Raw genomic sequence first — 13,608 nt, forward strand, 5'->3', positions numbered from 1 at the left:
TTTCAGAGTTAATGAATGGCTATCTATATAAAAATATTTCTTCTGGGCATCAAAGCAAGCTCTTATTTTTCTTCTACAGAGGCAAGCAATGAGATGATACCCATATAGGCAAATTCTGAAAGTGCCTCAGACTCTCCTTCATAAAAGCAATAGGAAGCATTTCAGGCTTTTGCTTAAACAAACCTCATACGCATCTTTCATTGCAGCCAGTTTGTCTTCAAATTTCTCAAGGCTCCAGTATGTTGCAACACCCAGCCTGATGTTACGGACCTGCACTTGAAGGCCATTTTCTTGAGCCATTACATCATGTCTGATAAAACAACATAACAAACTTACTCCCAGAACATAAAGTGACAATCACCATCTGATATACCACCCCTTTTATAATGACAGTTGGTGGGGGCAGGAGGGAATTGCATTTTATAGATTGAGAAGATAACAAATTATCTAGGTGCATAATTTCAGAATGACGCATTTTAAAAACAGCCAAAGACTTTTTGGAGTCATTTCATTTTTAAAAACTATTTAGACTCCAAATGCTACTCCGAAATATGGCTTTAATTTGATTGTTTAAAGGCAATCATCAGATTACAGTAATCAAAAAGGTATGCAAGGAACAACTTCCAATATTTTAGTCAAGAACATACCTACAAAAAACGGTGTGCTTGTGAAGTTTACTGCTGATTGTGTTGGCCTCTCTGAGCATCACAGACAGTTTCAAAGAGTCCCAGTTTGGCTCTGCAAAATGTTTTTTTGAAAAGGTTTAGCAACTCTGGAAATTAAAGCGGAAATGTCTTATTTATAAGAGTACCGGTATATAATTTTTTAAGTTCTTTAATTTTTTCCAGGTTTTATGTCTCTCTCTATATAAATAAATGTAAAAATCCAAATATGTTTCTATATTTATAGGCACTCAATTTTCCTTCCATACACAGGGACAATTCTGCTATTTCTTCTTTTAAATTTGTCCTGCTATAGCAGACACAATTTGGGCAGATTCTGAACATCACGTTTTTGGAGAGTCCTACTATCTTAATTTCTTAGAAACTATTAGAAACCCTAGTATATCAATTGTATTACTATAAAAATAAAGGTTCCCCTTGCACATATGTGCTAGTCGTTCCTGACTCTAAGAGGCAGTGCTCATCTCCGTTTCTAAGCTGAAGAGCCAGCACTGTCTGAAGACATCTCCATGGTCATGTGGCCGGCATGACTAAACACCAAAGGCACATGGAGTTCTGTTATCTTCCCACCAGAATGGTCCCTATTTTTCTCCTTGCACCTTTTACATGCTTTTGAACTGCTATGTTGGCAGAAGCTGGGACAAGTAATGGGAGCTCACTCCATTAGGCGGCACTATGATATTTATGATATTAGCAGAATCCTATTATAAGCTTTAGCCTTTTTTCTTAGTGTTTTGTACTAGTCTAGAATGTTTCACAGCCAGGTCTGTTCAAAGGCCTTTTTTTTTTACTAACAAGACTGACGCAGTCAGGCATAATACAGGTTATGCCTGACGCAGTCAGGCATAATACAGGTTATGTAGACAGTAAACACAAGGTCAATCAAAATGGACTCAAATGTCTATATACCAATGCACAGAGCATGAGGAATAAACAGGGAGAATTAGAAATTCAAGTAAAAGAGGGCAGATATGATATTATTGCCATTACAGAAACTTGGTGGGATGAAACTGACAAATGGAACATACAGCTAGAAGGATTTAAATTATTTAAAAGAAATAGACCAAATAAAAGAGGAGGTGGAGTTGCACTATATATAAGAAATAACTATGTTATGCACTATATATAAGAAATAACTATGTCTCTACAGAAATAGAGCACAACAATAATGAGAACTATCTTGAATGCATTTGGGTCAATATTAAAGGTTGTGGGGGAAATGACATTGCCATAGGTCTATACTACAGGCCACCCAACCAAGCAGAGGAAGAAGATGAACTTTTTGCTAGTCAGCTAACTAAGGTATGTAGGAAGCACACCACAATAGTAATGGGAGATTTTAACTACCCTGACATCAACTGGGAAACAAACTCTGCACCAAGTGGAAGATCCAACAGGTTCCTAACAAACCTAGCAGACAACTTTGTTTTCCAAAAAGTAGAGAAGGAAACAAGGGGATCAGCCATACTGGACTTAATTCTCACTAACAGAGAGGAAATGATAGAAGGTGTTGAAGTCATAGGAACCCTGGGGGCAAGTGACCATGCAATATTAGAATTCAACATTATCCAAACACAAGTAGTAGAACAAAGTCAAACTAGAGTCTTGGACTTTAAGAAAGCTAATTTCAATAAACTTAGAGAGAGCTTGGGAAAAATTCCATGGATGAGAATCCTCGAGGGGAAAACAACTCAAGAAGCTTGGGAAATTTTGAAAAATGAGATTAGAAAAGCCCAGTCTAACACAATACCAATGAAGAAGAAAAACAACAGCTCCCAAAAGAAACCAGCATGGCTGCATAAACAACTATCTGACAAACTGAAAGACAAAAAAAGTAAGTATAAAAAGTGGAAGGAGGGGGACATAACTAAGGCAGAATATCAGCAAATAGCCCGAGCCTGTAAAGATGAAGTGAGGAAAGCTAAGGCTCACAATGAAGAAAGGCTTGCCACAAAAGTAAAAATTAACAAAAAAAGCTTCTTCCAACATGTTAAAAACAAGAAAAAAGTTAAGGAAATAATTGGTCCTTTGCTAGGAGAAAGTGGCAAGAAGGTGACAAGCAACAGGGAGAAAGCAGAACTATTTAACTCATGTTTTGCATCTGTCTTTACACAAAGGGATAAAACAGTCCAACCTATCAAAAGCAGCACCACAAAATTAGGAACACAAATTGAAATAGGGAAGAAAATGGTAAGTGAGCACCTGTCTACCCTAGATGAGTTCAAATCACCAGGACCGGATGGATTACACCCCAGAGTTCTGAAGGAACTAGCAGACGAGATCTCAGAACCACTGAATTATATCTTTCAGAGATCCTGGAGCACCAGGGAACTACCAGAGGACTGGAAAAGAGCTGATGTGGTTCCCATCTTCAAAAAAGGGAAAAAATTAGATCCAGGAAACTACAGACCTATCAGCCTAACCTCAATACCAGGAAAGATTCTGGAAAAAATAATCAAGCAACGAATTTGCGAACACCTAGAAGCAAACAAAGTAATAGCCAAAAGCCAACATGGATTTGTCAAAAACAGATCATGCCAGACTAATCTTATTGCATTCTTTGATAATGTGACAAAATTAGTGGACCAGAGGAATGCCGTTGATATAGTTTACTTGGACTTCAGTAAGGCTTTTGATAAGGTAGACCATAACCTACTACTAGATAAAGTAGAAGAATGTGGGTTAGACAGCATCACCACCAGATGGATTGGTAACTGGCTGACCAACCGCACTCAACGTGTAGTTCTCAATGGAACTGCATCTACATGGAGGGAAGTATGCAGTGGAGTACCCCAAGGCTCTGTTTTAGGCCCAGTACTCTTCAACATCTTCATCAATGACTTGGATGAGGGAATAAATGGGGAACTCATCAAATTTGCAGATGATACCAAGCTGGCAGGAATAGCCAACACTCCAGAAGATAGGCTTAAGATACAGAAGGATCTTGACAAACTTGAACATTGGGCACTATCTAATAAAATGAAATTCAATGGTGAAAAGAGTAAGGTTCTACATTTAGGCAACAAAAACGGAATGCACAGGTAGAGTATAGGTGATACCTTACTCAGTAGTAGTAACTGTGAAAGGGATCTTGGAGTCCTAGTGGACAACCATTTAAATATGAGCCAGCAGTGTGCAGCAGCTGCCAAAAAAGCCAACACAGTTCTAGGCTGCATCAACAGAGGGATAGAATCAAGATCACGTGAAGTGTTAATACCACTTTATAATGCCTTGGTAAGGCCACACTTGGAATACTGCATTCAGTTCTGGTCGCCACGATGTAAAAAAGATGTGGAGACTCTAGAAAGAGTGCAGAGAAGAGCAACAAAGATGATTAGGGGACTGGAGACTAAAACATATGAAGAACGGTTGCAGGAACTGGGTATGTTTAGCTTAAGAGAAAGAAGGACTAGGGGAGACATGATAGCATTATTCCAATATCTCAGAGGTTGCCACAAAGAAGAGGGAGTCAAACTATTCTCCAAAGCACCTGAGGGTAGAACAAGAAGCAATGGGTGGAAACTAATCAAGGAGAGAAGCAACTTAGAACTGAGGAGAAATTTCCTGACAGTGAGAACAATTAATCAGTGGAACAGCTTGCCTCCAGAAGTTGTGAATGCCCCAACACTGGAAGTCTTTAAGAAGATGTTGGATAGCTATTTGTCTGAAACGGTATAGGGTTTCCTGCCTAGGCAGGGGGTTGGACTAGAAGACCTCCAAGGTCCCTTCCAACTCTACTATTGTATTGTATTGTATTGTTCGGAACGACAAATCATCATTAATGTTGGCATGGAGTGAAGCCCTGCCTGTTTCTACACCTGTCTCTTTTCCAAAGATGAAGACTAAATAATAACTGCCATGGGATCCAGAATTTAAATCTAGAATAGTTTTGGAAATTTGGTACACACTTATCAAGAGCTTAATGCCACTGTACCTAATGGGGCCTTGTTTGAGAATAGATTGTGAAGAATTACAGGGTGAAGATAATTTATTTCAGTAGGAAAAGAAGTTTGCCTGTCCTCTACCCAAAAACAGGGATTATAAGTACAGATAGTCCTCAGCTTACAACCTTGTTACCCACTTAACAACTGTGGCAAGAAAGCTCATAAAATGCAGCAAAATTCATGTCGCATGCGCAGGAGGGTGGGGCGCAGGGAGGTAGCACGCGTGCAAGGTTAGCCATCACTGTCCTAGATATTGTGATAGAAAATTATATTCTGTCTTCTCCAGTATAAACAGAAGAAGGGGCCCTTCCCAGAGCTATACCAGAAAACAGTTCTGTTACTTATTTAAAATGCATTATTTACTTATTTATAGGCAACTACTAGACAGGTAATTTCATATTATATCCGTACCTTTATTCCTATTTCCCTGATTCTGCTGAAGAATGTTGACTTCTTGAGCAACTTTCTGCTTCTCAGCCTCCAGAGCTTCAAGAATCTTAATGTGACGAACTGTGTGATCTTTTAAAACCTAAAACAAAATCAGGATGGGAAGTTTTCTTGGTAAAAGTTTTTAAAACTGGAGAATGCAGTCTAACACAGGGCCAGTTTGGTCTAGTGGTTAAAGGCATCAGGCTAGAAAGCAACAGACCATGAGTTCAAGTACTGCCTTAAACATTAAAACCAGCTGGGGAACCTTGGGCCAGTCAATCTCTCAGCTCACCTCACCTCACAGGAATGTTGTTATGGGGGAAAAAGGTGAAGGAAGGTTTTTTTGGATATGTTTGCCACTTTGAGTTATTTGTAAAATAAATAAATAAAAGTATGGTAGGTAGTACACCGGAGCGTCTGCAGGGTATGGTTTTAAAAAGTCAAAATAGTAGATGAATCGCACGGTCGTGGCTAAAATATTGATTTTGACTCCACTACCCCGTGAGGACACAGGGCCAGGTTTTATGCAGGACTGCCTCTCACTGAGGGTGTCTGCCTGTTCCAATACATTAGATAGGTGAACTCAAGGCCTTTTCCCTATAATATTGTTACATAATGAGACCTCAGAGGCACAACTTCTTCATGGCCACCTTGGCCCTTTGGAATAGCCTCTTACCTGACATTCACAGCGTCCTATCCTTTAAGTCTTCCAGAAGACTGTGAAGACCTGATTCTTCTCCAAAAGCATTGAGATAGGGTGGACTTAATTTAGCAATAAAGGTGGTTCTAGAACATTGATGGGAAAGCATGGTTTGTTTTTAATTACTGTGAGCTCCCTAGGAATAGCATGTGAGATAGGTAGCCATAAAAGTTCTTCAGATAAATAAACAAATCTCTGGTGATACACCATTTCAGATCTGAAGGCAAAAAGGTATTTCCCAGAGGATAGTCATGGAAGTGTACCACCTATCTTCATCTCCTTACACCGAATCTGAATTTTCCTGGGATTGCACCACAGATGCTATGGGAAGCAAAATGATCCCTGGAAAAGACCCAGCTCTTTAAAGAATTGAGAGAAGTGATAGATACTCCAGCAGACTCCCAAACATCACTTCCCTTCTGAATCCAAAGAGCTGTACAATTTTAATTCATAGTTCCCAGTTTCCATCATTTCTTTCTGAAAAGAGGTTGACAACCAGCAAGAGACTAAGGAATATCAGTGTTGATAAGCCCTTTAACTAGATCCCCAAATTTCTAACACTAAAGAATTCTAATGTTTTTAAAAGTTTATTATGATTAATATTCCTATTCTAAATGTAAGTTCCATTGAAAGACAGGTGTGAGTTTTTGATTTGAGAAAGAAATAATTGTTCAGTGGTTCCATCCTTGAATATCATTAAGGAATCCCAAGAAATGTGCTTTCTGTCATGGTGTCTGCCCTCTGGAATGGTGTCCTCCCCACATTCATATTCCCCTGACCCTGCTGTCCTTTAAGGGAAACTTGGAGACATGGGTTTTTCCCAAGATTTTATTTTATTGTCTTGTATTATTGGATCGTTTTTTTTTAGATTGTATTCATTTTATCAAATTGTCCCATCTCATTGGGAATTCTTTTACTGGTGGCAAACAGTTTTGAGTCAATTAGTTGGGCCTAGCTTTATAAATGTAACTAACAATTCATTAATTTTGATTCCTGCTAATAAGACTCTAAATATCTAACACTTATAGCCTCAACTTAATACAACTGGATAATACATTAGTGATGTTAATTTCTAATAGAATAGGTTTCATGGATTTCATGGAAGAGATCTACTCAAGGACATATGAGACTTACATGTTCTTGAACATACTGGAGAAAAGTACTTAACAGATGTAGTTAGTTTGTTTACCTCTCTGGCAGCCAATGTCTCTATTTCCCATCGCTTCTTGTTGAAGTTTACTTCTAGCTCAAGGCCTCGCTTTGCTTTCTCCAGTTCCTCAATTTTGTTTGCAGCCATCTGATTGTTCGTTTCCTGCAATTGTTTTCTATGGGATTCCTCTTCCTAAAAAATGAAGGAAACTGAATCATAGGCACCAACATAAAGATTTTATTTCATAAAAGCCACTGTCCAAAATGAACAATATTTCATCATTTTCCATATGTGTATGGAATGGACAAAAAGACTTCAATTATGCGTATCTTCCCCCCTTTTTCTTTATCTCTTCTTTTAATACTGTGTAACAGTGCTATCGTCATTAGCACAGAAGTAAGGCCAAATATAAAGGTATAAATCCCTCTGGATTGTTATCACAGGAACAAAGAATGCTCACTGCCTATAGAAGCCATTGCATTTGGACACAGTGGAACAACAATTGAAGAAAAATGAGAAAATATAGGATGGTGAATTAGCACTGTATAGCTTTTATTATTTATTTGGCTGTGGGAAAAGCTGTTATGAAGTTAAAGACGTTTGGGTGGAGAATGGGTTTACATCAATGTAAAGTTCTTAACTTCAGGGCTAAAATCCAACAGTGTCACAGATAACAATAGACAGGAAGTTTTGAACAAATAAGAGGTGCCATCTCTCTCCTGAAAGTATCATGATTTATGACTTCATCCATTCAGAGAAGTGGGTGCAAGTGGTCCTCTTTATCTGCAGTGTTATTAGGTATGGGATAATGTATTCCCAGTCTGTAAAGGCAAACCAGATTGTCATATCTTCAGCAAAGGATTTCAGTGATCTGCTATTTCAAGCATGGGTTTCCTTTGAAGGAGAATGTGCGTTTCCTGTACATTTTGCACATTAGTAAAGTCCATCTCTTCATGGTCCTGTTGGGCTAGAAAAGAGCCCCTCCAAATAATAAGGTACCCCTCTATAGCAGTGGCCCCCCAACGTTTTGGACACCATGAACTGGTTCTGTAGACAGAGGTTTTTCCATGGACTAGAGGGGGTGTGGTTTTACATGCTGCCTGCATCCCGCAGATGGGACTTTGCTTGTTTGCGCAACCTGGTTTCTGGCATGCCACAGGTCCAGTGCCAGACCAAGGACCGGGGATTGGGAACCCTTGCTCTATAGGATTAAAGATCAGACCCTGCAGAGATAAAAGGCTGGCTGAATGAGAAATGAAATTGACTGCTAAGCTTACATACCCAACTGGATACAAAGCTTCAAGAAAAAGGTTTGGGAGTGGTGGGGAAATGTACTGCAATTTGCTTGCAAACTCATCACCTACCGGTAGTTCTATTACAGTTTCTACTTTTATTGTCTTACTTTTACAGCGAGTGTAGATTTGCGATTGCACACAAACATAAGCTTCGTTACATTTCAAAGTTTATCACCTGTTATTGCATGTCACATTAAGACATTGCTTCATAAAAGCATCAGTAATCACCTACCAGTTGTGCTTCTAATGATTTTATTTTGGTCTCATAATTTTGTTGCTGAGCACTAAGTTCTTCTTGAGCCATTTCTTTGGCAAGTTGGATCCCTTGCATCATTTCTTTCTTAGCTTTAAGACGTGCTTCTTCTATTTCCGATTCAAGCCTAGAAGTATTTTGAAATTAATGCTACAATTTATACCTAAGAAGTACTACATGCGAAAGCATAAAAATATATCAATCCTAATATAATTTTTGAACATTCTCAAGAAGGACTTGTTTTCAAGTTCTAAAGAGAATGAATACACACACACACACACGTGTGTGTGTGCGTATATGTATAGACAGACAGACAGACAGACAGATAGATAAAGGTAAAGGTTTTCCCTCGCACATTTATGCTAGCCGTTCCCAACTCTAGGGGGCGGTGCTCATCTCTGTTTCAAAGCCAAAGAGCCAGCGCTGTCCATAGATGTCTCCGTGGTCATGTGGCCAGCATGATTAAACGCCAAAGGCGCACGGAACGCTTTTACCTTCCCACCAAAGGTGGTTCCTATTTTTCTACTTGCATTTTTACATGCTTTTGAACTGCTAGGTTGGCAGAAGCTGGGACAAGTAATGGGAGCTCACTCTATTATGCGCCGCTAGGGATTCAAGCCGCCAAACTGCTGACCTTTCTGATCAACAAGCTCAGTGTCTTAGCCACTGAACCACCATGTCCCTCCGTGTGTGTGTGTGAGTGTGTGTGTGTGGTGTAATGCATAAAATACGTTTAATCTAAAATATTTTATACTGAATTTCTACTTATCCTTTCATCTAGAGTGAAATTTGCAACCTCTGTTGCTAAGTTAACAACATACGCAAGGGACTATTTAAAGCATAACATCTGCTATTACTCACTGAGCTCGTTGAGCAGCCAGCAATTCATTTTTTGCAAATTCGAAGTCCTTTGGACCCTCCTCAGGAAATGAAGTCCCACAGGACAAACTTTTTATCTTCTGAACTTCAGCCGGATTATTAAATCGGAAATAATGATCACCTCCAAGAATGATGCGATCACCCTAGGAAATCCAGATAGTATTGTATTTAGGTCATCTTATAGAAAATATCTGCACAGTACAGGTACTCCTTTAGTTAGAACAGTTCATTTAGTGACTGCTCAAAGTTCCAATAGCACTGAAAAAGGTGACTTACGACCATTTTCCAGTTACAACCATTGCAACATCCCCATGATCACGTCATTAAAATCCAGATGCTTGGCAATTTACCATAGTTTTAATGGTTGCAGTGTCCCAGGGTCATGTGATCATCTTTTGCAACCTTCTGACAAAGTCAGTGAGGAAGCCAGATTCACTTAACAGCCATATTACTAACTTAACAACTGCAGTGATTCAAGAGAGGTCGTAAAATCGGGCAGATTTCACTTAATAACTGTCACTTAGCAATGGAAATCTTGGGATCAATTGTGGAATGGAATGGAATGGAATAGAATAGAATTATTTTTGGGTCATGTGTGACTGGACACACAAGGAATTTGCCTTTGGTGCATATGCTCTCAGGGTACATAAGGAGAATAAAATACATTCATCAAGAATAAAAAGATACAACACTTAGTGATAGTCAAGGTTACTAATAAGCTATCAAATCATACTAGGAAACAAAAACAATATAAATTGAAAGATACAAGCAACATGGTTATACTCAAAAGTGGGAAAAGATAGATACTAGGAAGGAAGAGAAGAATAATAGTCATACAGTTTTAGTAAGTTATTGACAGTGTTGTGGGAATTAGCTGTTAAGCAGAGTGATGGCATTCAGGAAAAAAACTGTCCTTGTGTCTAGTTGTATACTGTATTTTTCAGAGTATAAGACGTACCTTTTTCCCTCAAAAAAGAGGCTGAAAATCTGAATGCTTCTTATACACCGAATACAGCATTTTTGCCTCTTCTCCAAAATGGCCATGCATAGTCTTATGGAGGCTTTCAGAGAGCTCCTGGGGGCTGGGGAGGGCAGAAATGAGCAAAAAGCGGGCCGTTTTTTGCTCAATTTTGCTCCCCACCCCCAGCCCCAGCCTCCAGGAGCACTCTATAAGCCTCCATAAGGCTATCCATGCCCTTTTTTGACAAAAAACAGGCCATTTTTGGGAGGTTTGCAGAGTGCAAAAACTATTTTTTTTTAATTTGCCTCTTCAAAACCTTGGTGCGTCTTATACTCCAGTGTGTTTTCTACTCTGAAAAATACGGTAATTTTTGTTGTATAATTCAAGGGCTACCTGTGTAGAGATAGTCTATTCTAAACAAATCTATGAACTTAAAACTTGAAAACCACATGTAAATAGGTTTACAACTGTGTCTATCAACTTACATGATGTAGAAGTGTAGCTCCTGAAATGCATTCCCCATTAACATATGTCTTTGCTTCTCCAACAGGAAGAATACACACAACTCCACCTTTATGTCTGATAACACTACAAATAAAAAAAAAACATATCAAGATGTAAACGCTGAGTGCACCTGAATAGCAATTCAGTAACCAGCTCTTTTGAATTTGATCGAAATCAGTGGAACATACCAGTGATCATCAGCAATTAAGATGCCAGACAGCTGAATATCATGACATGAATTTGGCTTGCATTTCCCAACTGTAGTTTCTCCTTCCTTAATCATGTACAATAGCATCTCAGACAGTTGGGGATCTTCATTAAGATTAACCAAATTAGGCAAACTGTTATCCACCTTGAATGTAATGCCGGCTTTCTAAAACGAAGAGTTAAGAAAGTAAGCAATTCGTATTTGAGATTTGAAAATGGTATGTTAGTAAAAGTTGAGTTGTTGTATTATTTGTAACTTTTAAAAACAAGGCTTGTCTTTTGCAATTTTATACCTTCTAGACGTATTGAAATTCTACTCCCACTTTAGTATAAATAATGGCTCAGAATTGTGTGAGACAAAGTATCTGAAGTCCACCTGCCCAGCAAAAGTTTCTGTAGATAAATAAATGTATCCAGGATTAACAACAATAGCAACTAATTGTAACAAAGAATAGTACCTGTAATTCCATTGTTTCCTTAAACTTCTTTTTTTCCACTTGTTCAAGTTTTTCTTTCCAGGCCCTTTAACACAAAATAAAAATATCACCTGGTACTACTAAATAATAAATTTAAAACATATTACAAGTGCCATGGTAAGAAGTTAAAAATGAACATGTAAATCTAACTGAACAGTCTTTGTGCCTATGTTCATTATGGAAACATTAGCTTTACAAAACGAAAGAAGCATAATCTCATGACAGAATTTGTTTCAACTATCCAGGAAAAATATAGGACTTTAAAATATAATCAGTAATTACCAGTATTTTAAATTTAATTATGTGAAAAAATTGACTCCATGTGTTTATGCAACAAGTACACAGATTTATTATCCAATAGCCAATGAACATAATGAAGCAAACATTAAAATTGCCAAGCAGATCAAATAAAATTTGATTTTAATATCTATAACTATAGATAAAGCTAACTATCTATCTATAATCTATCTATCTAGATATAAATATACAAATCGTTTCTATAATAAAGTATAATGGTTAGGTTATGTCAGTCATGGGCTGAAGCAAGATTAACTTGCTTCATAAATTAAATCATAAATCTCTAAATCCCATTGACTTGCATATCAAATTGCAATGAGCAGTCTGAATCAAATCTGATGTATTTAAATGGTTAAACTTCATATCTAGTATCTATCAAGGTGTACATACTTACTAATATTTTTTATTAACATTTATTTTATTGAGTCATATATATTGCATTTTACAGTGGAAAAACCGGGGAAGAAATCATTTCCTTTATGAACTTAAAATGTCAGTGGTTCATTATTACAACCTTATAATTAATTATCCTGTAAGATGATTATTACCTTTGCATCTCAGCCATCTCCCGCTCTTGATAGTGTAACTTCATTCTTAAAGACGTGATTTCCTGCACGTAAAGTCTCTGCTTTTCAGGATCAACATTCTGAACATTCTTCTGAGCCAATTTCAGTTTCTCAATCTCAGCTTTCAATTCTATGTTCAAAAAAAAAGTATAGCAATTACTCAGAAGCCAATCCTCTGTTAGCAGTGTTTTGATGATCTTTCTCAGAAAGAGGTTAAAGTGTCATCATTTAAAAAAAATAGTTGTGTGCAACAATTAGGCTGCATTCAAAAGCAAATCTGAAGCTGCAGAAGGCATTTTATGTTCATGTAAGAATCATAATAAATTAATTACTCCCAACATACTACAATACAGGCAATCCTTGACTTACGTTCATTTAGTGACCAAAGTTACAACAGCACTGAAAAAAGAGATTTACAATCAGTGGTGGGATTCAAGTAATTTAACAACCGGTTCTTTGTCCTAATGATTTCTTCCAACAACCTGTTTGCCAAACTGCTTAGAAAGTTAACAACCGGTTCTGCCAAAGTGGTGTGAACTGGCTGAATTTCACCACTGCTTACGACCATTTTTCACACTTATGGCATCCCCACGGTCACGTGATAAAATTCAAGTGCTTGGTATATTTATTGGTTCATATTTGTTTGCAGTGTCCCAGAGTCATGTGATCAGTCTTTTATGGCCTTCTGACAAGCAAAGTCAATGTGGAAGCCAGATTCACTTAACAACTGGGTTACTAATTCAACAACAGCAGTGTTTCACTTAACAGCTGTGGCAAACAAAGTTGTAAAAGGGAGCAAAACTCACTTAACAACCTTCTCACTTAGCAACAGAAATTTGGGGCTCAATTGTGGTCGTAATTCGAGGACTACTTGCACATTCACTGTGCCTCTATCCCGAAAGCACGATACCTACCAGCCTTCTTGAGATGCAGCATAAAGAACTGGGTCTTCATATTCCAAATATGAGATATTATATGAGGAACCTACAATCCTCTGTTTCTGTCTTGAACAATGTGCAGCCCAAAATTATGTTGAACTCAAAATGTAGTTAGTCTTAAGTGTGGTTTTCTAAAATAAATCCATTAATTTAGTTTAGAATAGCCAGTGTAGGAGATTAGACACTACCAGGGAGCTAAGGGTTCAGTCCAAACTTGATCATTAATTGGGTGATTTTGGACCATCACATTCTCTCAACCCAGTTTACTTAAAGCAATTATTTTTATGGAGACAAAATAATGTATACCAATTTGAGCTGCACAAGGA

General features: G+C 37.9%; 1 protein-coding gene across 2 annotated transcripts in view; it reads right to left on the reverse strand.

Annotated features, from left to right (window-relative positions):
* Positions 1 to 13,608, reverse strand: part of KIF14 (kinesin family member 14) — a 45,657-nt gene that overhangs the window by 13,076 nt on the left and 18,973 nt on the right. For both annotated transcript variants that reach the window (XM_081946853.1, XM_081946852.1), the window contains exons 11-20: positions 12,327 to 12,474; positions 11,464 to 11,527; positions 10,987 to 11,171; positions 10,780 to 10,882; positions 9,316 to 9,476; positions 8,434 to 8,581; positions 6,946 to 7,098; positions 5,039 to 5,156; positions 648 to 738; positions 184 to 310 (exon numbers count right to left, since the gene is read on the reverse strand). In XM_081946853.1, the coding sequence (XP_081802979.1) occupies positions 184 to 310; positions 648 to 738; positions 5,039 to 5,156; positions 6,946 to 7,098; positions 8,434 to 8,581; positions 9,316 to 9,476; positions 10,780 to 10,882; positions 10,987 to 11,171; positions 11,464 to 11,527; positions 12,327 to 12,474 (1,298 nt within the window). The remainder of the gene's footprint in view (positions 1 to 183; positions 311 to 647; positions 739 to 5,038; positions 5,157 to 6,945; positions 7,099 to 8,433; positions 8,582 to 9,315; positions 9,477 to 10,779; positions 10,883 to 10,986; positions 11,172 to 11,463; positions 11,528 to 12,326; positions 12,475 to 13,608) is intronic.

The sequence above is a fragment of the Natrix helvetica genome (assembly GCF_964273705.1).
Source record: "Natrix helvetica genome assembly, chromosome: 3".
NCBI lineage: Eukaryota > Metazoa > Chordata > Lepidosauria > Squamata > Natricidae > Natrix > Natrix helvetica.